Source organism: Rhinolophus ferrumequinum, chromosome 4 (genome assembly GCF_004115265.2).
Source record: "Rhinolophus ferrumequinum isolate MPI-CBG mRhiFer1 chromosome 4, mRhiFer1_v1.p, whole genome shotgun sequence".
NCBI lineage: Eukaryota > Metazoa > Chordata > Mammalia > Chiroptera > Rhinolophidae > Rhinolophus > Rhinolophus ferrumequinum.
Genome location: NC_046287.1, coordinates 57,145,575 through 57,171,296, shown reverse-complemented (window position 1 = coordinate 57,171,296; position 25,722 = coordinate 57,145,575). Strand labels below are relative to the sequence as shown.

General features: G+C 43.0%; 1 protein-coding gene across 1 annotated transcript in view; it reads left to right on the top strand.

The window, feature by feature from the left end:
• The window catches only part of PSD3 (pleckstrin and Sec7 domain containing 3), a 521,794-nt gene that overhangs the window by 74,327 nt on the left and 421,745 nt on the right, over positions 1 to 25,722 (top strand). Inside the window, exon 4 of the mRNA XM_033104950.1 lies at positions 20,544 to 21,419. Coding sequence (XP_032960841.1) covers positions 20,667 to 21,419 — 753 coding nt within the window. The 5' untranslated portion in view covers positions 20,544 to 20,666. The remainder of the gene's footprint in view (positions 1 to 20,543; positions 21,420 to 25,722) is intronic.

The window sequence follows — 25,722 nt, the reverse complement described above, 5'->3', positions numbered from 1 at the left end:
GATTTTCACAACTATAAAATGAGAATAATATCTAGTGTTATTACAGGTATTGTTCTCAGGGTATTTCATGTATTGATTTGTTTAATCCTCATGGTAATTGCATAAGGAAGATACTGTATTTATTCCCACTTGAAAGATGAAGAAACTGAGACCAAAACGTTAACATTTTTGGATCACACAACTAGGAAGAAATGAATTGAATTCAAACACACATGTTAATAATCATTATTCTCTAACCTACTAGATTTTATAAGATTAGGTGAAAATAAGACCTCATTATCTTAAATAGAAATCATAGTATAAATGCAATATATTAATATTCAAAATAACTCTTTATTAGTGAAAACGACCTCTGTTAAAGAAAATCTTATTTTTTTGTGTTTAAATTATACATAGTTTATCTCATGTTGTACCAAGACAGCTAAAATTTAAACTCATTCATTCATTTATTCTGCTCATTATCTATCAGTGAGACTTTCCCTTAAAGTGAAATAATAATAACCTTGCCCATTTTATTTGTCCTTAATGCTGAATCATTAAACTTCAGAATTTATTTATCAACTGACTACTTCTAGATTAAGGGACTACTCATGTACATTTTATGCATACCACTCAGATTTTTAACATAATGCCACTTGGCCTTCTTTGCAGGCTGAAGTGTTGACCTCTTTTGCACATCTTCACATCACCACCTACCTTGCTGATCATTTTATCTGACTCCTTTCCTGTTTTTTTCGAAGAGAGTAGAAGGCTGGTCAATTGGTTGGGAGTTAGAGTGGGGATACAGCACCTTGAACAAAGTCTCAAAATGGAATACAAGATTGAAATAGAGGTGCTCAAAAATACCAACAGGAGACATCAACAAAAACGACCAATGTTACTTATATAGGACTTCCTATGTGCTATGCTGTTTCCTTTTAGTTTCAGGTGTACAAAAACAACATAATGATTAGACATTTACACCCCTCACAAAGTGATAATCCTAGCAAGTCTACTACCCATCTGACACCGTACATAGCTATTACAATATCATTGACTATATTCCCTATGATGTACTTTACATCCTGTGACTATATATTACATATAAATTATAGTTGACATTCAATATTATTTTATATTAGTTTCAGGTTCAGCACAGTGGTTAGGTATTTACATAATCTATGAAATGATCTCCCCAACAAGTTCAGTATCCATCTGACACCCTACTTAGTCTTTACAACATTATTGACTATATTTTGCATACTATATTTCACATCCCTGTGACTATTTTGTGACTCCCAATTTGTACTTCCTAATCCCTTCACTTTTTTTACCCATCCCCCAAGCCCCCGACCATCTAGCAATCATCAGTTTGTTCTCTGTATCTATGAGTCTATTTCTGTTTTGTTTGTTCATTTATTCTGTCTTTAGATTTCACATATAAGTGAGATCACATGGTATTTGTCTTTCTCAGTCTGACTTATTTCACTTAGCGTAATACCCACTACGTCCATCCATGTTGTTGCAAATGGTAAGATTTCATTCTTTTTTTATGGCAGAGTAATACTTCATTGTAGAGATGTACCACAGTTTTTCTATCCCATCGTCTATTGATGGCATTTCGGTTGTATCCATATCTTGGCGATTGTGAATAGCGCTGCAGTAAACATAGGGGCATAGATATTTTTTCAAATTAGTGTTTTGGGTTTCTTTGGATAAATTCCCCGGAGTGGAATGTGCTATGCACTGTTTAATCACAATATGTACAGTGGTGCTTACTGATGAGTCCATAAAGGCCTTGAATACCTGTTTGATTCTTCTCTTCCCTTCTGTTTCCAAAGACATCAGAGCCAAGTGACTAGGCATTCAGGACTCTTTCCTGTTTGCAGAAGCTATAAAGTTGGCATCAATACTTTCATTCATCTGCCTCTCTTCTGGGTCAAGAGGGCACAATGACAGTATGGATTATGAAACAAAGGGGTGTAAACTTGGGGGCAGGAGGCCAAAAAAAATCCAAATAAATAAACCATAGAGGTCAGTGCTAATGGGCAGAGAACAAGCTTATAACTAAGACTCTCCAAGGCTTTGAGGAACTTTATAAAATTAGATTATGTTTCAATAACTGGCATCACAGCAAAGCTAAATAATAATTCAGTTAGTGCAATACATACCAATTACTTGTTTACATAATTATGGATTTATGCAAACTAATGAACCAGATGAACTCTTCCCTCATCTCTGACTGTGAACCTTTGTTTTCCTCCTGGGAGTTGGAAAAAAGTCAATGTGTCAGCAATTCATCTATTTCTGCCCATTGGTTCATTGTGCAGAAATTAAATGAGGTGCATAATGTGAATTTAGATGTCAAGATTCTGTTAAATTCTAGAAAGATGCACTAAAATGTTTAGTTTGCATTGCATTTCAACACATTTGTGCCGTTCTGAGTTTGTTAATTTTGGATTATGGAAAATTGAAGATTTGCATAAATCTAAATTCTACTGAGGACCCTCTGCTAAAACGTGCTACATATTATTTTTCTGAAGGAGAAGCTTTGGTCTGTTCAATCCAATCTTTAAAATCTTCGTTATATACTTTGGAAAGCAGTATTCTCTTCAATCTCAAATATTCAGCCACTAAATTAATCTTTTGAACTCAGCCGTGAAACTGAGCACATCTAAGTGGGCTGTCCTGGGCCCTACCTAACTGATAACAACAAGAATTATGATTACTATTTAAACAAAGTGAGTTTTAATATTGTGCAATATTGTAAAGCAGCCTATAGCAGGTGCTGAATATTGGTTTGTATATGTAGTAGCTCACCTTGAAACTGGCTCCTTTGTTAGCTAATGACCTGACTACACTCTTAAATATCACCACTGTCAGTACCAATCTAATCTAAGCCATCATCACCCACGCTGAGGCTACTGTAATTTTTTCCTTGTTTTCTTGCTTCAGCCTCATCCCATTTAAACTGCTCGCCACAGTCAAACTAATCTTCCTATAACAATGATGCTGTCAGGCCATACCACGTCTGAATAATCTAGAGTGGCTCACAATTGCCTATTGAATCAGGTTCAAGCTCTTCCATCTGCCTTTACAATCAGTCTTTCCTTTCTCCCTCCCTCTCGTTTTCTTTCCTTTTGACTTTTTATTGAATTATAATAGACATACAGAAAAGTGTCTGTATCATAATGTACAATAATAGCTCAGTGGATTTTCACAAACTGGACACACCCACGTAACATCCAGATCAAGAAAGAGAACCTGACTAACACTCTATAAATTCCTTCTTGCTCCCATCCAGGTACTACTCAAACACTTTAAGGTGACCACTGTCCCGCCTTCTAAGAGTAGAAATTAATTTGGTCAGGCTTAACTTTCACTAATCTTCTCCTACGTGCAGGTCTCAGGGGAAGACACTGACTTGGGGGACATGAGGATGCCTTGGGCCCCCGGACCTTGCAGCCTATGGCAGCAAGTCTAATTCAAGTCCCTACATGGATGGATCTGAATGTCCTCTGGTATCATCTGCCTTAATCATAGTTTGTTCGGGAACTCTCAGCTGGAGGTGTAAGGGTGACAACTGATGAGAGTTGGGCAGAGAGTGACGGCAATGGGTAGTGTTTAAAGATAATGACATAAAGCTAATATCATATGCAACTTCACCTCCCTCCCATTTTCCCCAGCCCTGCTCCTTACTTTCTACTGCTTCCTATGCTATTGCATTTCAATGAACAAAGTCACAAAAGGCACCTGCCACTGTGTCATTCAACCCATAGAGTCCTCAACTGATGCCTGAGTGACCTTTTGCATGCCAGTTGCAATGCCTCCAGTGTGGGAAGGCCTTTGATACTGCTCTGACCTAAAGAACATTCTTCTTGTCTTCCAGAAGCAGAGACAGGGAAATCTATTATCTATCTATCTATCTATCTATCTATCATCTATCTATATATATCTTGTTGTTGTTTACAATAGTTTAGTGGTTACCAGAGGGTAACGAAAATATTTTTTTTATCTCCGACTAACAGCAATTCAACAAATGCTATCAGTTGTTGCCTTATTGTAAAGTTAAGATTTTCCTAAGCATCTCTATTGAAAAAATAACATAAAACTAGTAAATTAAATACTGAAGAAAAGTCATGGGGGATTACTCATCATTCCCGCCTAACTCTACAGCCACTTTCATTTCTCACATCATCTCCCAGGTTCTGTCTGTATTGTTTTTACTGTTGTTATTGTAGTACTTGTGTATCAGGAAATTAAGTGGCCTTTTGTTTAGGCAAACAAAAGAGATAAGGTTTACAGAAAATTCTCTCTTTACAAAGAGGATAATTGTAATACAGAATCATACAATCCTGCCTTTCTTTTCTGACACACCCTGTTCTGTTTATTCAGGGGAGCTGTATGGCTGAGCTAAAACAAATGGCGATGATGCTGGTCGAGCAGGAGCCTGGATTCTTGCTCCGTTCTGTTAGTTACTGTTGAAGTAAACACACGGATATCATCCTCACCTTGCTATGCCCTGGAATCTCCCAGAGTAAAGAGTGGAGGATGGTAGCTATCCCACCTGCCTCACAGAATGTTCTATTAACTCAATAAACCTGTACCAAGTACCTCCCACACATGCATGAGGCTCCTCGCTGGGGACTGTGTCAGCACCTGCAGCTCTCTGGGCAGTGAACAGGTGAGGGCCCTGGTGCCACCAGGAGGGTCTCAAGTCAGGCCACGGTCTAGGCTCGGGTTCTGTATAGTTCCTGCCCCATTCTCATCCGAGCTAGCACAGGCTTAGAGTGGGTTCCCGTGGCGCCCAGGATGGACACAGGGATCTGAGCTCTGAATTGGGATCCGACCCCACCCCTTTCCCACCCCCTCTTTAGCCCTCCTTCACCAAAGTCTCAGTCTCTACTTTTTCTTAGATGGGGGCTCAATTGTTCATCAAACTGGAATCCTGATCCTGGACAACACTAAGCTTATTTCCTTCCTGGAAGGGAAGTGTAGAAACACAGGGGCCTCCCTTTAAGACATATCACCCTCCCTCAAGAGTGCACAGAAAAAAAAGGTTTTCTTCTGAGGAGGGGAAAAAATTGTTTTAAAACATGCCATTCCATTTCGAATTCCACTTACATGAATCCAGAAGCAGGAACGGTCGTTTCAGATTGCAAATGTCTTGCAGGATTTTACAGAAAGTGTGGCACCTGTGTCAGATATTGAAGCTAGATGGAACTAACGTAGGGCACCTCCCGTGGAGGAGCACTGGGGCAGAGTTCAGAGGTGGGAGGATCCAGAGTGCGTTTGGAGAATCGCGAGGACCCAGATGCAGACGCAGCACACTCTGTCCCCAGGGGAGCAGCTGCCCTGGATGGCCAGGGCAAGATGGTGGCGCCAGGCAGACAGCTGGAGCTCCCTCCAGGAGGCCAGCAGGCCCATCCCATTGCACACACCTCCCACTGCCTCCATCACTCCAGGGGCCCCACTGTCCCCACCACCCATCACCTGGGCTCTCACCTACACTTCCATACGCCCTGATTTGGCCCAGTCCACCTTCTATTTCCTCCTGAAACTTTTCCATATCACAACCTCTCCTCTGAAATACGCAGGTCCTCTGAAGACGCTTCTCCCACCGCCATCCAAGGCGGTTTTTTCTGCCACATTTCACGTAACCAGAGGCCCAGAAGTAAGGTGGGTGTCTTCCTTGCTTCCCTCTGCCACCTTCAGTCCATTATTCCCCTTTTCCTGTAAAACCTTTGCCGTTTGATGTTCACGTGACTTGGACACATTACCTCCCTTATTTCTGTCTTCCCCCAGTCACTCCTCTTCATTCATTCGTTCCCAGTCTCCCTCTGCACTCCAGATTCTGTCACTCTTCATGACTTTTCCATTCTCAGGAAAGATAATTTTAATTCCTTGGCTTCTCAGTTTCTTTGCCTTCTTGTTTCAGATGATCACCTTCTCTTCTATTTCAGTCATCCACTCCAATAGTTGCACCCCGGACCACTGCACCACCTCTAAAATCTTCAATGCCAACATCAAGCTCCCAGACCAACCATATCCTTCCGGTTTAATTGTTCAAGTATTTCTGCCAGAAAAGTCCTTCAATCTCATCATGGCTTCCACTTCACTGATCCTCCCCCTTTCTCACTATCCATCAATATTCTAAGTGTCTCCTTTCTTGCCTAGGTTCAATCCCACAGTCTAGCATTTTAATAGTTTTTACAAATGTCACAAATTCCTTTATTTGTCATAGCTTCATGGGTGTGTTATGGGCAAATATCCCTAGCAGCAGTGTAAGGGATGGATTAAATTAAGAAGAAATTGGGGGCAAACCTGCTGGATGAAAAAATGATTCAGCAGATACATACACACGCACACACATGCGCACATATATGCACACACACATGCACACGTATATGTGTATATATTTATATACACATATGTATTCTTTGAAAAGATAAATGAAATTTACACATATAAAATGTATAGTTGCACTAAGTTGCATACAGTAATTATATTCTTTGTTAGGAATTCACAATGTTTGACTTGATCAAATAGCTCAGCCTTGGGTTTGTCATGTTCAAATTATCATAGTTTTTGAATTAACGTCCCAGATTATCTTAGAATGTATTTATCCCCACAAACTGTAAAACATTTATAGTGTCTAGTTTGGGGCTAAACAGGCCCGGAAGTATCTTTCCACAGTAATTGGAAAAAGCCTCCCGTATTCAGCTGGCTATTTTTAAACCCAAGCAACCTCACAGTCCTTCCAAATCAGATTGCTTTAAAGTTGGAGAACAAGCACCCTTATTCAGGACATGTGTGTGCCAGCTCTGAAGTTCTAAGGCTCAGTTCCTTCAAAGTATCTGGATTGAAATGGTGCCTGGAAAAAGTGATTAAGGTAGCAATGAGGTTTGAAAACTTCAAAAATAGTCATACAGATTTTAAAGATGTACTGAAAAACAAATAAATAAAAACTAATTCTACCCAAAGTATCTGGAAGAAAGAAAGAGGCCAAGAACAGCTTTACCCTAAATACCAAGAGAAATGAACAGTGGAGAAAGAAATGTGTTGAATTGTATTGATGCCAAGAGGCCCGCCCGTAGCAAAGGCTTTTCAGTGGCTGTTTTATTCATATGTTGCTTCTAAATCCAAAAGTTTGAAGTGAAGCCACCACACTGGGTGGGTTTGGTTCTGTGGTGGTAATGCATGAGGGGATATGGTGATGCAAGCAGAGTTTGCTGCCTGCTGAAATGAAGGTACATGTTAAGCGCCCCACTTCATGGGCCCTGCTGGTGTGAGGCCTCCTGTTTTCACCTCCTGGGGCATCTTCGGCACAGTGCAAATGCTGGAGAAAAGATGGAGCTCCTCAGAAAAGAGAGCTGAATAAATTCGTTTTAATTGTTAGAATAGAAAGCATTATATTACTTCCTGGGTAGTTTGAGAACTAGAGTGGTTTATCTTGAAGAAACAGGGCAGTGAAAAGGAAGGAAGGAAGAAGTACAAACTGCCAGTTATAAAATAAGTCACGGGGATATAGCATAGCAAATATAGTTGATAATATTCTATGTGTGGTGACAGATGGTTACGAGACTTACTGTGGTGATTACTTTGTAAGGTGTATAAATGTCTAATCACTATGCCGTATACCTGAAATTAATATAATACTATATGTCAACTATAACTTAAAAATAAATTTAAAATAATATTTAAAAAAAAAAAGAAAAGGAAGGAAATGAAATAGTTCAAGTAAAAGAAACTTGACAGGATACTACTAACAGACATATGACTAGGTAATTTTACGTCAGTCTAAAACAACATATTACTGGCACACATGTGTCGTACATGTGCCCCTCGGAGTAGGATCACCTCCTGGTAGGGGCCTGCACAGTAGTGTGGCCTGAGAAAAGGGCCCTTGCAAAGGTGGCGGGAAGCTTGAGTTCTAGCCAGATTCTTGCCTCTTACTAACTCTGACCCGGAACAGTAGCCTCCCTTGTCTGACAAGTCTTTCATCTTCTTAGACTAAAATGCTGCCATCCATCTTTGGAAAGAGGAACAACATCTCTGGGAGGAGCTAGGACAGTCTGTAGATGTGGAAGTTTCAAGAGTGGAGGAGAAGGCCAGCCTCTAGTTTGGACTTGATCCTTTCTGTAGATTAGGAAGTGAGTTCATCCACTGGGGGAGAAGCAGGTGCAGAGAAGGTTTGGAGGGGTGTTTGGATGAGCAGACAGAGATCAGAAAAGCGTGGCAAAGCCACAGAAACGTTTGCAAGCACAGACACGCCCTGAACCTGACAAGCCTCCTTGCAGTGGGTGGCAGCATTTCCCAGTGTGTGGAGCTAGAAAATGGAAATCCTGGAGGAGTGGGAGTCTGAGAGAGAGTGGGGGTCAGAAAAAGGTCCTGAGGGTCCAATGTGAAGACCTATTGCAGAATACATGCCCACGTTGGTGCATATTAGCATATTAAAAGCTCTGAGAAGTACTGCAGTAAAGAAAAAGATTAACTACTTAATCCTGAACTTGCTTGACTACAGTGACTTTAAAAAACAAGTTCAGTTAAAATTTCACTGAACACCATTAGATAGAACATTGTTCTAGGGTATACAATCCAAGCTTCCTAACAAGGCATATAATGCCCTGCAGGATTGAGCTCCTGTCACTGCCTGCCTCAAACCTTATGTTTCACATGACTGAGCCCAACCACCTGGGCTGATCTCTGCCCACCCCTGCCGCCCCCACAGTCTGCACGCCTCAGCCTGTCCTACAAAACACATGCCTCATGCTCACGGAAAACACACATGCACTCTTTGCTCACAAATGCTCTCCCTCCTTTTTGACTGGCTAACTCCTATTCATCTTTTAAGATCTGTGTTCGAATCCAGAAGGAATTGTTTGTGAGGGATGTTTTGCAACCTTGTATGTAACCATCTATTTAGAAAAATAACTCACCCGTACATAGCAATATCCTCTCTATGAATTCCTTTTCTATATATTATCTCATTGAATCCTTGTCTCTATTCTACAAGGAGACATCATCATCATTTTATAGGTGAGAAAATGAGGATCAGAAAGCCCACCTGACTTGCCCAAGAACACCTGGTCAGGAAATGGCAGAGGCAGGGCATTCTCACTTCAAAGCTGACGCTCACCCAGGCGATGGGGAGGTGAGTCATCGGGAATAGAAAGACTCAGAGCGTTTGGGGAGTTTCTTCTCAAACAAATCATCTAACTGCCTCTCCCTCCCATCTCTTTCTCTACCACTGTCACCGCCAGCACTGTCATCTGCCTCTCAGATGGGACTGGTGACTGAGAAGGATGGAGAGTCTAGGGTGGAAGAAAACTCGTTTGTACCCCGTGCATGCGTCTCTTCTCACAGCTGCTGCTGTTCTGTTTTCTGCTTGCCTGGAGTTTTTAGTGTTAACTGTTTTCTCCTATTGCTAAATGCAAAACAAACAAGAAGTGCAGTCACGTGTGTGTACACATGCTAGTATATATTTCTTTTAGAAGCAAATATTTGTAATAACAAGGAACCGAAAAGGATGAAACTTGACTTTTAAAAAATTTACATGATTTACCATATTTTAAAAATAGAAAGGACTAGAGGAAAATTCTCCAACTACAATCGTGAACACTGAGCCCTATAAACCTGTGTTGTAGGATTTTACCTACTTAGCTACTCCGTGTCCTTGACTTGTGTGCAGTTCACTTGGGATGTGCCCAGCCTGCTTATGACTCAGTCTCCCCGCTCCCACCGCTCCCCCATCTCCAGGAGCCAATGAACCTGGACAGTCTATAAAGAAACAGCCTAAGAAAACCACTTGCACCGAGATATTAGGGGTATGGTGGGTTGGCTCCTCTCAGAGAAGTTAGTATTTTAAGGAGAATCCACCCGCACCCCCAAGGCAATGATTAACCTGGAGAAATTCACCTATAAGGGTAGAACTTTTGGGTCTATAGCGCTCTAATGAGCATATCTTTTAGGCCAAGGAGACCCCACTTGTCAGGCCATCCTGACTGTTGGGGGAGATAAGTGATGCTAAGCTGATAAAGAGGTCCTACTGTATATGTTTGTTAAACGCAACAAACAGTCATTTTCCATTATTTGAACAGCTTCACGGACTTAAGGAAAAGCATTCCATTTTCAAACAGTTCTACTTTTAAGTGTTGCTTTCTGCCCCCCCGCCCCTCACTTTTCTTATACTTGATGTGGCCTTTCAAGATAAATAAGGCCTTTTTGCCGCTATGGCCAGATTTTCTCTTTAAAGGCACAGAGCGTGTGCGAGAAGCACATCCACTCATTTGCAGGTGAGGTTGTCGATAACTGCCTGGTCCGCCAGGCAAAGGTGAACCAGATCCGCAAGCCGTGTCTGTTGCATCTGGCAGTGGGGCATGACCACGTGCCCACCCAGGCTTTGCGCTCCATACTGGCTCCATTCTTCTCCCAGCAAAAAGGATACACTGTGTTTTACAGGCAGCTTCCTGACAGGAACACAGCTTGAAGGCTGCAGAGAATGGCTTTGAAGTCTGGCAGACCCCTCCACTCACTAAGGCAGCTGCTTGATCAAATTACCTTCACAGCCTCTATTTACGTATCTAAAACGGAGGGTGCCAGTGGCTACTGCAGGAACTGGTGAAATGCAGTAAATGAAGCGTTGGCACGTGGCAGCTTTGTAGCCACCATCCAACCTGTTCTCTCATGCCCAGCAGTGTGGAGAAGGAGCTTTTGCCAGATACCCAAGAAAGGTTTGCTGGGCTGAAGAACTGAACTGAATACACTACCAAATTGTCTTTTGCAAATTCAAAGTCATCTCTTCAGAAGCCTGAAGAGACCTTCCTTAATTTGGTTTTCAGGGCCCTCGTGACCTGGAATGAACCCCTCCAGCCTTATTTTCCATTGTAAACCCCACATGCTCTGCGGGTGCTCCATCACTCTGAGCCACATACCAGGCCCTAAACTCGCTGTATAACTTCCCATTTCTCTCCGCTCGTTTCCTAAGCCTTGAATATGTGACTCCCCAATCTTTACCTGCTGAAATGCTGGCCTACAAGGCCCACCTCATAGGGCGTTTCTTCCATGAACCTTCCCTGACAGCTCCATCGGGATTCATCTGTCTCCTTGGCCCTCTGTTGAGCATTTATCATATTCTGTCTTGTATTAAAGCTTTATGCTTTTATGCTTTCCCCATTAGATTACAAGCTTATTAAAGGCAAAAATGGGTCCATTTACACACCATTTTTTCATTGAACAAATATGTATGGAGTACCTACTCTGTGCTAAGCTCTGTGCTAGGGACTAGTCCAGGGTAGAGAACAAAACCACACAGTGCGGGCCCCGGCCTCGTGGGAAACAGACTACAAACAATTAGACAAGCAAAAAGCTCTGTAAGGACACATCGTGATGTGTGCAATCTTCCATCACATACACTTGTCCATAAGTAAGTAAACGTTTGCTAAAGTGCCCTCTCTCTCCTGCTCTCATCTCAGCTTGATCTTCAGAAGTCAAACATTTATGATGCTTCTCCTATGGTGGTTCTCACCCATAACCAATCTCCTGATCAAACGGTTGTTTGGCTACACCCTAAGTGTTCTCTTCCAAGCACGCTTTCTCATTTTTGCAATATGATTATTTTCCAAATCTTTAAGTTGTAGTTACTTTTTGCTTAAAAATGCCATCTCCAAGGCATTTCTCTCTTCTCATATGTCACTATAAGCAGTCAAAAGGAACTAAGCTGCTCTTTCAATACCAGGTAGAAATTTGCTCAGCTAAATACTCAATTTTGTCACTGGCAAGTTCCACCTTCCACAAAATACTAAAACATACACATAATTCAGCAAGTTCTTTGACACTTTACAACAAAAATTGCCTTTTCTCCCTTGTCCCATAACACGTTTCTTATTTCCATCTGAGACCTCATCAGAATGGCCTTTAGCATCCATATTTCTACTAATCTATTGTACATGATTATTTATGTCTTCCCTAAAACGATGGAAGCTTTTTCTACAGCTCTCCTTTCCTTTCTGAGCTGTCACCAGAATTGCTTTTAAGCATCCTTTTATGATAATCTCAGCTTCTTTCAGCATACACCTAAAATTCTTCTAGCCTCTATTACCCAGTTTCAAAGCTGCTTCCACATTTTTAGGTATTTGTCATAGCAGCACCCCATTTCTTGGTAGCAGTTCCATCTTAGCTTGGGCTGCTATCACAAAATACCAGAAACTGAGTGGCTTATATTACAACAGAAATTAATCTCTGGAAGCTGGGAAATATGGGAAATTATTTATCTCTGGAGGCTGGGAAATATGAGATGAAGGCACCGGCTAATTTGCTGTCTATGAGAGCCCTCCTCCTGGTTGCACACTGCTGATTTCTTGGTGTGTCTTCACATGGAAGAAAGAGAGTGAACTGCCCTCTGGCCTCTTCTTATAAGGACACTAATCCAACCAAAGGGACTCTACCGTCCTGAGACCCCAAAGACCCCACCTCCAAATACCATTACACTGGGACTAGGTTTCAGCATGTGAATCTTGAGAGGATACAAACATTCAGTCCCAAATGGCAGTCTTCTGTGACTCTTCCTAATCTGATATGATGTCCCATCTTCTGAGCCCTGTAGCACTTTGGCTTTATTGTCTCTAAAGATATTGACTTGCTTGTGTCTGAGTTCAGTTATCTATGTAGTTAGTGCCCCACTGGCTCTGATATCTGACTGGTACATACTTACCTCAGAGTCTCTGTAGCACAGGACTCACAGTGCCTGGCACACAGGAGATGCTCAACCGCACTTGTGGAATTAGCGAACTCCTTCACTTCATGGCAATGACATATGTGCCACTAATGTTAGACACATCAGTTGATCAGTTGATTTGCCTTATCTTAAAAGAAAGCATCAGGATTCAAATGTTCCTTTAAAGTCCTAACATGGTAATTTTCAGCAACCCTCTGAGTTAGGGCACATATTTTTATTTTTTTAAATATTTATTTATTTATTTGTTTAGCAACCCTCTGAGTTAGGGCACATATTTTTATTTTTTAAAATATTTATTTATTTATTTGTTTATTTATTTTCAAGGAGGACGCAGCTCACAGTGGCCCATGTAGGGATTGAACCGACAACCTTGGTGTTATTAGCACCACGCTCTAACCAACTGAGCTAGCCGGCCACCCCAGGGCAGATATTCTTATATTTTTACATATATATGTTGAATTTTCACATCAGTGCTATTGGTGAGGTGTGGGGCTAGTATTGCAACCTGGTCTAGAGCTCTTTCTTTTTCATGAGTCTTCTCCAAACCAAAGCCTAAGCCTGTCTCCAATAGGGGATAATCCTTCAGCCTGAAGCACATGTCAAGAAGTATAACAGAAGCTTAGAAACCCTAAAACCAAAGTAGCGAATCCATTTTAGAGAAGTACGGATCCCAAATATTATCAGCCTTACTAGGTTCCAGATTTCTCCCTTCTTGTTGCTTAAGGGATCAATCACATCATGCCTTTCTTGGGACAGAACCTGTGTCTATCGCTGATCCAGGTGACTGGTTCTTGACTTCTGGATTATTCTATCTTTGCAGAAATTAGGGAATAGAGCAAAAGATCAAACTCCCCAAGGAGAACTGAGGATCACTGTGTTTTCCTTTCAAAGCCTTCATTCAGGGCCATTCCTGGAGAATAATACTACTGCAGGGTAAAAAGTGGGTATTCAATCAATATGTGTTTAATAATTGTTTTTATTAAGACCTGATGATGACCACAGGATGGCCACGGGGTTTGAAAATTAATCTGGGGAACGTAATTTGGTGGTTACCAGAGCGTAAGGGGGTTGGGGGGTGGGGGATGAGGGTGAGGGGGATCAAATGTACGGTGATGGAAGGGGAGCTGACTCTGGGTGGTGAACACACAGTGTGATTTATGGATGATGTGATTCAGAATTGCATAACTGAAATCTATGTAATTCTACTAACAATTGTCACCCCAATAAATTAAAAAAAAAAAAAAAAAAAAAGACCTGATGAAACCTCTTTCAGTGCTCTTGAAACAGTGCCTCACTGTGCAAGGTGGTGTATCAGACACATAGCTTTGCAAATGGACTGCTGAATTAGTCATGTTTTCATAGTGTTTCAGTGAATTTTATTGTCTGGTATATATTAAAAAATTACCAATATGTAGTTCTGATCTGAGTTATTAATAACAATTGAATCAAATATTTTACTTACAGGAGAAGAGTTGCAACATTGAAATATTTTCAATGGGTTTTGAGATTGAGTCGGGAGTAAGAAAAAAGAAAAAGAAATTTTCTAAAGCCTTTTGAAAACTTTCTTTCTTTCCTATCTTTTTCCTTTCTTTCACCATAAAGAACATGTGTGATTGACATCAGAATAAATGTTATTGGTAGAAAGTGCTAGAAAGGGAAAGATTACTGAATGTCAGAGAGATGGTGGAATATAGACAGGATCCGGAAGGCAGTAGGGTTTGTGTAGGTGGGGAAGACAGAGAAGGGCTCCAGCAAGGGTCTGAGTGGAGGCTTTGCACGGTGAGCCTGGGGAGCACATCCTGTCTGAGGGGGGCTCAGGGGGGCAATGGGAGAAAAGTCAAACCACTGGCTGTGGAGTTGACCTTCATGTCAGAGACACTGGCGACTACGGGTCACAGCATGACAGATTTGGGGTCTTAGAAGACCAGTGTAGCAGCACTTAGGAAAATTGGTTCAATGGGGTGGGATAAGCACAAACAGGACTTGACTGGGTGGGCTGGGAATCAGGACAGGGGTGGCGCCGAGAGGCCCTAAGGTGGAGCAACAGCACTTCAGAGCCCGTTTGGAGTTACAACGAAAAGGGCCCGAGTGCTGGCTTGGCCTCTTGTTAGTGACCTTGGGCAAGTTGCTTGATCTCCCCCAGTTTCTTCATCCTTACAGCCTCTTGAGGACTTAATTGGCTAGCAAATGGGAAGTCCTTGGTACATGGGGCACTAGATAAAATTGCAGCCATTACTGAGTTCAATAGAAACAGGCCATTATCTCTGATTACTTATAAAAAGTGCACTTAGAAATCATTCCTATTCAGCTAAGGCTGCTTCCAGTAAAGTCACAACACTATGAGGAAGCTTTCACTGAAGAACAATCTACAGCAATTAGAGGTTTAAGTGAAGGAGACACAGCCTCTGGCTCTGGCCAGGGCCTTCGAGCACAAACTCCTCAAACCTCACTGCTCACACCTCACACCACCCCATCCTGTCCCCCTCGACCCGCGCCCTCTGTCAAGTGCAACCTAATCCCCGTCTGCCCGAAAGGACTCCCACCTCTAACTGCTCAGCGCTTCCACAGATGAAAGGGCTTTGGGAGCCATGAATGAGAGGATGACCGTCTGGGCATGACATAGGACAGAGCATTTACGTTCCTCATGGCTGGTGCTCTGGTCTGTTCGAAAACTTTTACCCTTTACTTCAAAAGCAGTCAGCCTGTGTGAACAGATGCCAGGGTAGGCACATAGCAACTTAAAATATAAAGAATCTCTCAAAACACACCAATGTGTATATGGATTTGGGGTGGCAGGCAACAGAGAAAATAGAAAAAGGATGAAAATGAAAGACTTTCTCATTGGAATATTTTTCAAGCGTTCCCATCTGGTGCTTCCATAAACAATCATCACAGTGGGGTATATCTGACATGGTGTCACCTCCTGAAGAAATGAGCTTGGCTTGCTTTTTGGGAAGAGGTGAAGAATGGCCACAGGGGAGTGAGGTTGGAGAAAGTAAGAGGTGGAGAGGTTGAGGGGACCATGTACCCCTGGGACTTGGAGAGGATGTAAGAAAAGTTTTGGTTTTTTTAATTAAATTTATTGGGATGATATTAATAAGATTATATAAGTTTCGTGTGTAGAAGTCTACAATACATCATCTGTGTATCGTATTGTGTGTTCGCCACCCCGTCAAGTCTCCACCCATCACCATGTATTTGACCCCCTTTCTCCTTGTCTATCTTCCCCGCCCCCCGTCCCTAAGTTTTCTTTATTTTACCTGTCCAAATCTCAAGTCTTTGTCTATAAAATAGAAGATAAAGTCAGTCTCTAAACACACGCGATTGGAAGCAGTGTGGCATCATGGAAAGAGCATCCACTTTGGAGCCTGAACGATCCGGGCCTGCAGCCACTTAAAAGCCATGTCACTCTGGGAAAAGAATTTCATTTCTGCAGACGTCAGTGTCATGTCTTTGAGACAGTGCACCTAATATTTACCTCCTTCTGAGGATTAGGAGTTATATACATGTAATGGGCATGGCAGGGGCAGGCATATAGTCGACAGTTAATGGTAGCTACCATCATCACCATCATCAAGATCACTACTATACACATCTCTTTATAATAATGGAGAAAACTAAGCCACAGCTCTGAAGGCATATTCCTACCCAGTAGACAGAATATCCTGGAAAATCTTGAAGCCTTACCTGATATGGCAGGCGTAGGCAGGCGTAGTGTTTATTCTCGGCACTGGTCTGACTCTCCTCGGTCATATCCTTCAGTCCAGTCCCCATATCCATGCCCTTGACGTGCCCTCTCTTAGCCTCTTCACGCCTCCGTAGCCATTCAGGTTTCATTTCTGCCAAGCTCCCCCTCAATGCCATGCCCCATCCCCACTTCTGCCTCGTCTCATTCTTTCTGGACTCCACACCACATTTTCCAAACACATCCTTACAGCAGGAGAGGGCGATAGTTACCACCTTCTTTGCTTCTTGTCAGGTTGTGAATGCCCAACAGATCCCAACCAAATAGAGCAGAGTAACTCCAGGAGGCTCTTAATTGAATGGTCAGGGACAGACTGGTTTGGACTCTACCTTCCGGGAGAAGGAATGAGTGTTGGGGGGGCAGACTGTGAGTCCTTTGACTTACAACTCTGAATGGAATATTCCGTGGAATTTCCTAGGACACGAGCCTCTAACGCAGGTTCTCTGGAATTGCCACTCTTGAGAGAATTACTTTTCTTCAACTCAGAAGCTCTTAAAAAAAAAATCTAGGGAAACAACTGTAGAGAGGGTAGAGCTCCCCGGGCAGCAAAGGCGATACATACGGAGTGGGTGGGTCTTTCCTGGGAATGCAGACTTTGGAGATAATAGGTACAGACAGGCTGGACAAGCTGTGTGGAGTATGTCCCCCAGTCGTAGAGAGGAGGGCAAAGAGTCAGACCTGGACGAAAATCTCAACTACTGCCCTCCCTAACCATGTTGCTTTAAGCAAGTTACTTTATCTACTCTGTTCTCTCTTTCTGCATTTCTAAAAGGGGAATCGTGTTACCGACTTCCTGAGGTTGTCATAAGGTTTAAGGAAGAGTAGTGAGTGCTCTGACATCCCTCCCCAGTACCCACTCCCCTCTCACCCTTATTAAGTTTGTAGAATGTTCTTTTTCTCTCTAGAAGTGAGGAGAAGAAATCATTAGCAGAGACAGTACAATTTAAATAATCTGTTGTTTGCATTGACACCTTATGAATCTTGATGGTCAGTGGTGGTGGAGAAATATGAAGTCGACTTAGAATCCATTCAGACAAAGAAATCTTGAGTCTTCAGAGAAATCAGATACAATTATTTAGTTTAGACTTATTATTAATCAGCATATTATTACAACACCCATCCTGGCTAAAAGACTTTACGTATATTAATTTTGTGTTTACAAAGTACTCTTAGATAGATTATCCTATTTGACCTTCAAAACAATTCTGTAAGTCAGGAAGGGCAAAAATTTATTTCACTCAGGTAAGTCCAGTGAGGTTCAGAAACTTGCTGGTTCACATAAATGATCATGCCAGGACACAAACGCATGTCTCCAGACCCCAAATTCACTGCTGACTCTTCCCTTATCCCAATTAATTCCTCAGCTCTTAGGTGCTTACCCATCAGATACAAAGCATAAAAATATGCATGTGATTGTCTATTGCAGCTTTAAAATATATATATGTTTTTATGCAACAGCTCAAATTGTTCCATTGGGTCAACCAATTTTCTCTAGACCTCAATAGCATGTGGCTATAAACACAAGGCGTTGCTAACATTTATGGAGAAACCATTATGTACCAGGTACTATTACAGTCCTTCACATACTCTTTTTTTATTATTATTAAATTTATTGGGGTGACAATTGTTAGTAAAATTACATAGATTTCAGGTGTACAATTCTGTATCACATCATCTATAAATTACATTATGTGTTCACTATCCAGAGTCAGTTCTCCTTCCATCACCACATATTTGATCCCCCTTACCCTCATCTCCCACCCCCCAACCCCCTTACCCTCTGGTAACCACTAAATTACGTTCCCCAGATTAATTTTCAAATCCCGTGGCCATCTTGTGGTTACTGATTGTTTTCTAATCTCCTCACCTTTCTTCACATACTCTTTCATTTAATCCTCTCAACAACCCTATGAAGTCGGTGCCTCATCTTACAGAAGAAGAAACTGATTATCAGAGAGGTTAAGTAATTTGCTGAAGGTCACACAGCCACACAGTAGACTCAGAGCTGTGCCATTTACATCACAGCAGAAACCCAAGTTTATCTGGTGCTTATGCCTGCTTCTCATACAGACTCCCAGCTTTCTAAAGTTGCTCCCAAATACTTAAAGGTGACTTAAGAAGTTGTCGTACATGTGTCGTCCAGGTCAGCCCTCCCATTAAGAGGTCCTGTGGCACCCACCATTTCTCTTCTCCTATTCTAGCCTGCACAACCTAGAAATGAAATGTTTGGCAGTGATAGCTTTGCAAATAAAAAGTTAGAAGACAGAAGTGTTCTGAACATACCACCACAGTTGTTTTTGTTTTTTGTACATTGTTTTATTTGGAGGTTGGAGTTGAAAGTTCTCCTCCAACAGCTCTTTAAAGCCCCTTCCTATCTGGGGCTGTTTGGGTAAAAAAGCATCAGGCAGTTATTTCACTTCCCTGAGCCCACACTCCTCAACGGCCTCACAGGATTGTGTTGTGCCTCGAATAACATGACGTCGGTGTGTGAGGCACCTAGTGTAAGTCTTGGCATTGTGAGAAACTAAAACGAAAAGATGGTTCCCTCTCACCCAAACCCCTGTTCTATATGAAGAAAGAGCTCCCGGCCGGATTAATGATCAGTTAACAAACTAGTATTAGTTAAGTGATTATAATGTTCAAGTGATTATAATGTTATAGGAAAGTGAGAAAATTACATAAAGAGAACTAGATATCACTCACACAAGATTTTTGTTGAAAATTAGTGTAATCAGATAAACATCATTATTTCAATGGGTGAGTCTAACACTTGGGTGTAATATTGTTTTGCTGAATTTTTCTCTGTAATGGTATTTGTTATAAAGGGATTATAGAGGCCCATGCCTGGCCCAGAGAGCTCTGCACACATCTCTGAGGAGGCGTCACCTACCTATCTGGAAATGTGGGCAAAGCTTCCATAACTTTGGGTGAAAATCTGTATGAAGAGGCTTAAGAAGGAAAACCAAGACAGAACCCCAACCACTCATCCTGAGAATTTCCTAAGATGCACCCTGGCCAGCTGTGGTCAGCCAGGGCTGAGGTCCTCGATTACTCCTGGGGTGCTGCCAATGTGAGGTCATGGCCAGCTGTCAGGGAGAGGCAGTGGGGCCTCTGGACGGCGGAGCAGCCAGCTTTCTGGGCTGCCTGCTCAGTTTGTCTCTAGGATGATTTCCTGGTTCCCTTTCAGTCAAGTTCAAATTGATTAAAAAAAAAAAAACTGCTTTCCCACCCCTGCCCCCTTCCCTCCCCAGGAACAAGGTCAACAGGACTCAAAAGCTTTTTTTTTCTATTGTGAGAGATAGTGAGTCTATAGTAACACTGAATGTGAATTACCCCGTGAGTTTTTCAGGTGATTTGCTACCGTTCTCACAAGTTAAGAAATGCTAAAGTATTTTTTAAAACAAATAACAAAATATCCTCCTGCCTGATTTGTTACCTGGATATTTTTTTTTCTTATTTCATCTTTCCCTTTCCTTCTTTTTTTCAATATTCTCTTTTTCATCTTTGTCTTTTTTTATTTTTATTTTTTTAAGTTGTGTGTGTGTGTGTGTGTGTGTGTGTGTGTGTGTGTGATGTCAAGTATTTTGATATAGGACTGCGGGACTACCTTTGGGGAACTCCTAAATAACCACAGGATTTAAAGTGGAAATTCACTAAAATATTCAAGTTGTTTAAAACTACGTGTTATCAGTGCAAGCAAGATAGATTAAAAGCGCACTGTGAAGTGTATGGGAGGCTTCATCTATAAATCACATGGGGTCTCACAGGCCAGACATCCAACAGGTGCAGTTAATATGGAGCTTAGGGTTAAACAACGAAACAAATAGCTTTAGTGTTTTCATTTCAAATTGGGAAGGGGACAGTTAAGAAAAAGGAATTCCATTTGACACACGAAGGTGAGAGAGGCCAAGTCTTGACTGTCTCTGCCCATCCTTCACTCCCAGGTGGTTCTCCACCAGTCTGCCTGTTTTTGTGATTCTGTGAAGTGAGTGCAGAGTCTGGTCCCATGGCCAAGATCATCCCCTGACCCCTGCTCCTTGAAGACTCCTCCAGGTGCTGAAGGTGTGTCATTTGCTTCCTCAGGCTGTCAGTGGAACCATGGGGCCATCAAGACATCTCTGCCCACAGCAGCTGGCATTTGCATCCCTGAGCACTGAGGTCTGAAACACGACCCTGGCAAGGACCAGCCCTACCCCCTTGGAGGAAATGGCTGAGCAGCCTGAGCAACAGCAGATGAAAACTTCCTTCCTCTTCATCCAGCTGCAGGCCCCTCCTGCCGGAGCTGTCCCCGCCCTGTCTCCAGCCGCTGCAGCCCCAGGGGGCCCAGAGGAGGGACTCGCTTTCCCCAGTCCCAGGACCCGGTTCTTGGCAGGCCGGGACCTCAGGCACACACAGGGCTTTGCTGCTCCTCCCTCACGCCTGTTACAGAAGGAGGGCCGTGGGACAGAGCAACCAGCTGCTTTCAGTTGCTCTTCTCCAAGGGAGAAGGAGAGACAGGAAAAACCCCAGGATCTGGATGTAAGGAGGGGTGGTGTTTGCAGATCCCCACGTTGCAGACGTTCCTTGACCCCTGACTCTGGGAAACTTGGCCCGCTCCAGCCCCTGTCATGCAGACTTCCTAACTCAGATGTCATCATGAGCGATGGAAGCAGCAATCCCTCTATGCGCTGGAAGCACGGGTCGGTCATCACTGCCCCCCGAGACCTTTGGGACACAGACTCTCAGTCTTGGAATACTTTGGGATGCTCAATCCCACAGGCCACTCTGGCCAACTCTGCTGACAGGGGTGAAAGGGCCGTGCCGAGGAGAGGTGCTGCCACCTGCCAGGTATTTCCGAGGAGCTGTAAAGAGGGTGCAGGTATCACCGTGCGGGCGCGGAGGGCAAGGCTGTACAGTTACTGTCCGCTCATTCAGACCAGCAAGAGCTACCTGGCCCCACCCACCGCTCTGCCTCTCAAGGTAAGAAAGTGTGTGTGGCTGAATCCCCAAGACCCCAGCTGTTTCCACTGGAAGGGAGAATGGAGAGAGGCGACAGATGTGCCCACGAGGGCTCCCAGTTCCTCACACTGGGTGTCCCTCCACTCTGGATGGGCTACACCTCGGCAGCAGAGGTCCCACCAGCCACAGTCCTCCTGGGCTGGCTCTTCCTCTGTGCTCTGCCACCTTCTCAGCCACTAGCAACATTTTATGTGGGAAAAGAGAATAAACAACTGTTTCCCCAGATTTCTGCCAAAGATAGAAGAAAAGTCAGGCAAGGAAGTGCATACTGTCCAGGGAAAAGCAGAGGAAAGGACAGAAGGGGTGCACAGGCATATATTGATGTGCCAGCCATTACGCTAGGTGCTTTCTTACACCCCATTTATCCTCAGAACCACCCTGAAAACCAGAGGCTCACGTCCGCAGTTTCAGATGAGGGAACTGAGAAGTGACTCAGCAAAAATCCTCCCCCTCCTTCGAAAAAAGCAAGGGCAGAAGCAAAACCTATTCTCCAGAATGGGCACTGGGGACTTTGGCGAGGCTTCGGGGAGTTTTGTGGAGGTTTCCAGAACTGGAGTGCAGCCTTGGAACTCAGCTATGTCTTTGCACATTTGGCCTTCTAGGGCCCACATCCACGTCACACTTAACCTGAGGACATCTGTAGCCCTGGGCACCAGCCTCCTACCCTCCATTTTCCATCAGGAAAGGAAAGGGAAGTACTGTGTGGGTCCCTGGGTCTCTTCCAGCTCTAATGGGCTCTACCTCCCAATCACAGCCATGCCCACTCTTTGTTATTAGCATCTCATTCTCTGACTCAGCCTCCTCATCATGCTGATGCCTGAACCCAGCCTGCCTTCTCCACCCAGCTCAGGTGTACCACTCCCAAAATAGGTGGACAAAATAACAGAATGATGCTTTTATTTTCCCTCCCCCAATAGCACGGACATCTTGCTATACTTTGCACTTCTCTAGGTGATGGACGTGAGGGTGAGGAAAAGTTTGTGTGTTGGGGTTGGTGGGATGAGACAGAGGATGGGGGACCTTTTATTGGAGTATGTGGAAAGTTGACTTGGAGGGGACTCTTGGAGAAGTCATGCGAGAAATAGGGTAAATTCACAACTTCGGAAAAAGGGCCTTCCCTGGGCTTGAAAGTGATGGTGCTTCATCTAGATTCTTTGGCTCTCTCCTACGTGCTTCTATAGCCCACCCCTCCATGCCCTTTCTCCTTTCAATAAGGAACCTGTATAGCCACATTTGAGAATCAGGGAGAAAGAATGAGCCCAAGTTCTCTTTGGAGGGGAACTCTTGGAAGAAGAGATTTGCTAGCATGCTTTCTTAAGAAATAGTTTACATTCCATCCTGGTTCTTGTAGCACTTATTTCCTACTGGGATTTCGGAGGAATCACATACCCATGCGTCAGAGACCAGTCTCTGGTTTTGGGGTCACACAGTAAGTAGTTGTTTGTGTACTTTAATGCTGTGTGGATGACTTGAAAACTCCATTTTCCCCTATTCTCTTTTCCCACCTTCCAGGTATAAGCCAAAGCCTCAGAGCTGTTGCCATTTCTCTGGGGAGAGGCACTTTGGGAGTTGGTCCAAGTAGGTAGATTTCTGCCTTGTCTGCAGAAATCTAATAGGTCCCCAGACATTTGCCCTATCTAAAGTGAGGACTGCAAGATTCCTCACTAAAAACTTAGAAACCCCAGGTTCAAGTCCTAACCTTGAGCAATCCACCAGAGCTCTCAGTTTTCCCATCTGGAAAACCTGCCTCACGGTTGCTATGGAGATTTGCTGTGGAGATAAAGTATTGGGCCAGTGAAAGGAGCCCTCAGTAGCCCTGTCTTAAGGGAGAGAAGAGGAGAAGAAAAATCAGTGGGACACCAGGCAGGACCAAGAGTGCAAGTGGAGTTAGAGGTGTCAGTGTAGGGTGGGTCTAACAAGGAAGCAGGGCTACAAAAACTTCTCCTTCACCTTGCTGTGATTCCCTTTGCCATGGAAAGGAGGGGAGTTGGGAAGTGAGCTCCTTTTGAACCACACATCCTTTAAATGTGTTATGGCTATTATTTACCAGGTGACCCTTGCCTGGTCTTAGGTGTTAGAAAAAGTAGCAAAATCAACAGAAATAGCTTTTCCACCTGACCAACCGTGAGCAGATGAAGATGTCCTCTGGGTTTGATCAATTAGTATATGAGAATTACCTAATCCTCCTATGTTTTGCAATTTAGCTTTATGAGTCACAGCAAAGTGGTAGAAGGCTGATTAAACATGTCTTTCGTCAGCTATGAACCGTGAGGCCCTTGATTCCCCATGACGAGATCTCACTTGATATCCTCAGGAAAATGTGATCAATTATATTTATTAAAGTGAAATGTGATCAATTATATTCATAAAATGTGATCAATTATATTTATTATGGAAGCAAAATGTTTTACTACATGTGTGTCATACGTCTGATACTTTCCTAGCAGAAAAATCTGGATCTTAAGTGTAAACTCTTCTTTACAGTGCTCCAAATGGCTAAATGTACTCTTCACTGTTCAAACAAATAGGCCTCTGAGTGAAAATTGTTGACTTACACCCTTCCAAGTATCATTAGGAGTGATTGCAGCGAATCAAATCACTTGGTTCTTAATTTATGCTATGACTGGGCGATAGTAAAAACAACTATAGTACTCTATGACCTACAGAGGGTTTTCAATACACTATTTCCTCTTATTAAAACCTGAGAAACTCTGTGAGGATGTATTATTATCATTCCCACTTCAAGGCGAAAGACAGATTCTTGAGGATGGTCAGCAACTTGCTGAGATCCAGGACTAGGACACGGCAGCTTAGGACAGAGCTCAAGTTGTCCACTCTGAGGCCAGAGTTCTTTCCGCCTTCTCTCACCATCTTCTGAGAGGATGAAATGGTTTTGGAAGGCAATCCACCATTTCCTGGGATCTGTTGGTGTCTACTGTGCTCCTACTTTCTCTGGTGGAGAGGATGGGAAAAGGAGCCTCTGTGTCAGGTCTAATGTCCTGGCCTTTTGTAAACAAGCACGGAAGACCTAGGTTTAGAAGGCGTGGCATTCCACCTCCGGGCAATGCCAGCTGAGGGCTGTAACATTCCTGCAATGAGTCCATCAGTGTGAATCAGGAGTGTTCCGTGGTCTGGGGCCAGCGCCTGCCCTAACGATTTCTTGGACCTCGGTGCTGCCGCCTCTCTGTGGGAACACAAGGAACTGTCATGTGTGACAGGGGTTCGGGGCTGGAGATACAAAGCCCATACGAAGACACAGGAAGCAGACACAACTCAAAAGGAAGGAGAAAAAGCTTTCTCTACGATCAGTTTGGGTAATTTACAATTTTTTACTGGGTCTTCGTAGTTTATATAGTGCATATTTTGAAATAACAGTGACTTTTGGTGTGTCAGTGACGTTAGAAAATTAGCAGTGAATATAATTTTTAAAATCTCCCACCAGATGACATTTATACAAACCCCACAAAATTTCCACCATTAGCTTTAAATTCCCCTGAAATTTTACTTGTGTTGGTCTTCCTTTTTCTCTTTGTCACCTGAAAAACAATCAACTTTTTAAGTTTCCTCAGCAGCTCCTAGGGGTGTTCAGGGTTCAGAAGACAGGGTGAGAGTGAGCAAGATAGACATGGAGTTGGTGGGAGACTTGTGTGGGAGGGAGACAGGGATGAGTACGTTATTCCTTAAGGAAGTGAGTGGAAATTCAGTGCCTGTCTGTTTTCTTATAAACAGGCCCTGTCTCGCCGACTAGAGAAAATAGTTTTAACTCTCTGTGTCTTGGATTGTTTTGCCTTAATATAAAACCGACATCTCAAGTATAAATCTATGAAGTCTGTTACATTTTTAATAGAAAGTTTTTATGTAGGGTAAAGGTCATTTAGGAGATAAAAATGAAGCTCTGCTTCTGCCAACTAACTAGCTAAGTGGCCCCCGGCTACTCATTGAGCAAAGCTAAGCTTTCACATTTGTTCTCTGAGGTCTTTCCAGTTCTGACATTCTATGAAAAGTATGAGGATGAATCTAGAAAGGGAATGAAACTGGTTAATGAAATACAAGTGTCAAAATAATTTAATTTCATCTGACTCAGCCTGTTTCTAAAGGTTAATTATTCTGTCAAATGACTTCACTGCAGGGAAGCTGCAGACAGTGGACTCTCCTCTCTCAGGGAGATCTCGGGTTTCATGGTTATATACAAATAGCACAGTGCCTGGCACAGAGCAGGCACTTAACAATCAGTGGAATAAATGAATGAATGAACCTTTGAAAC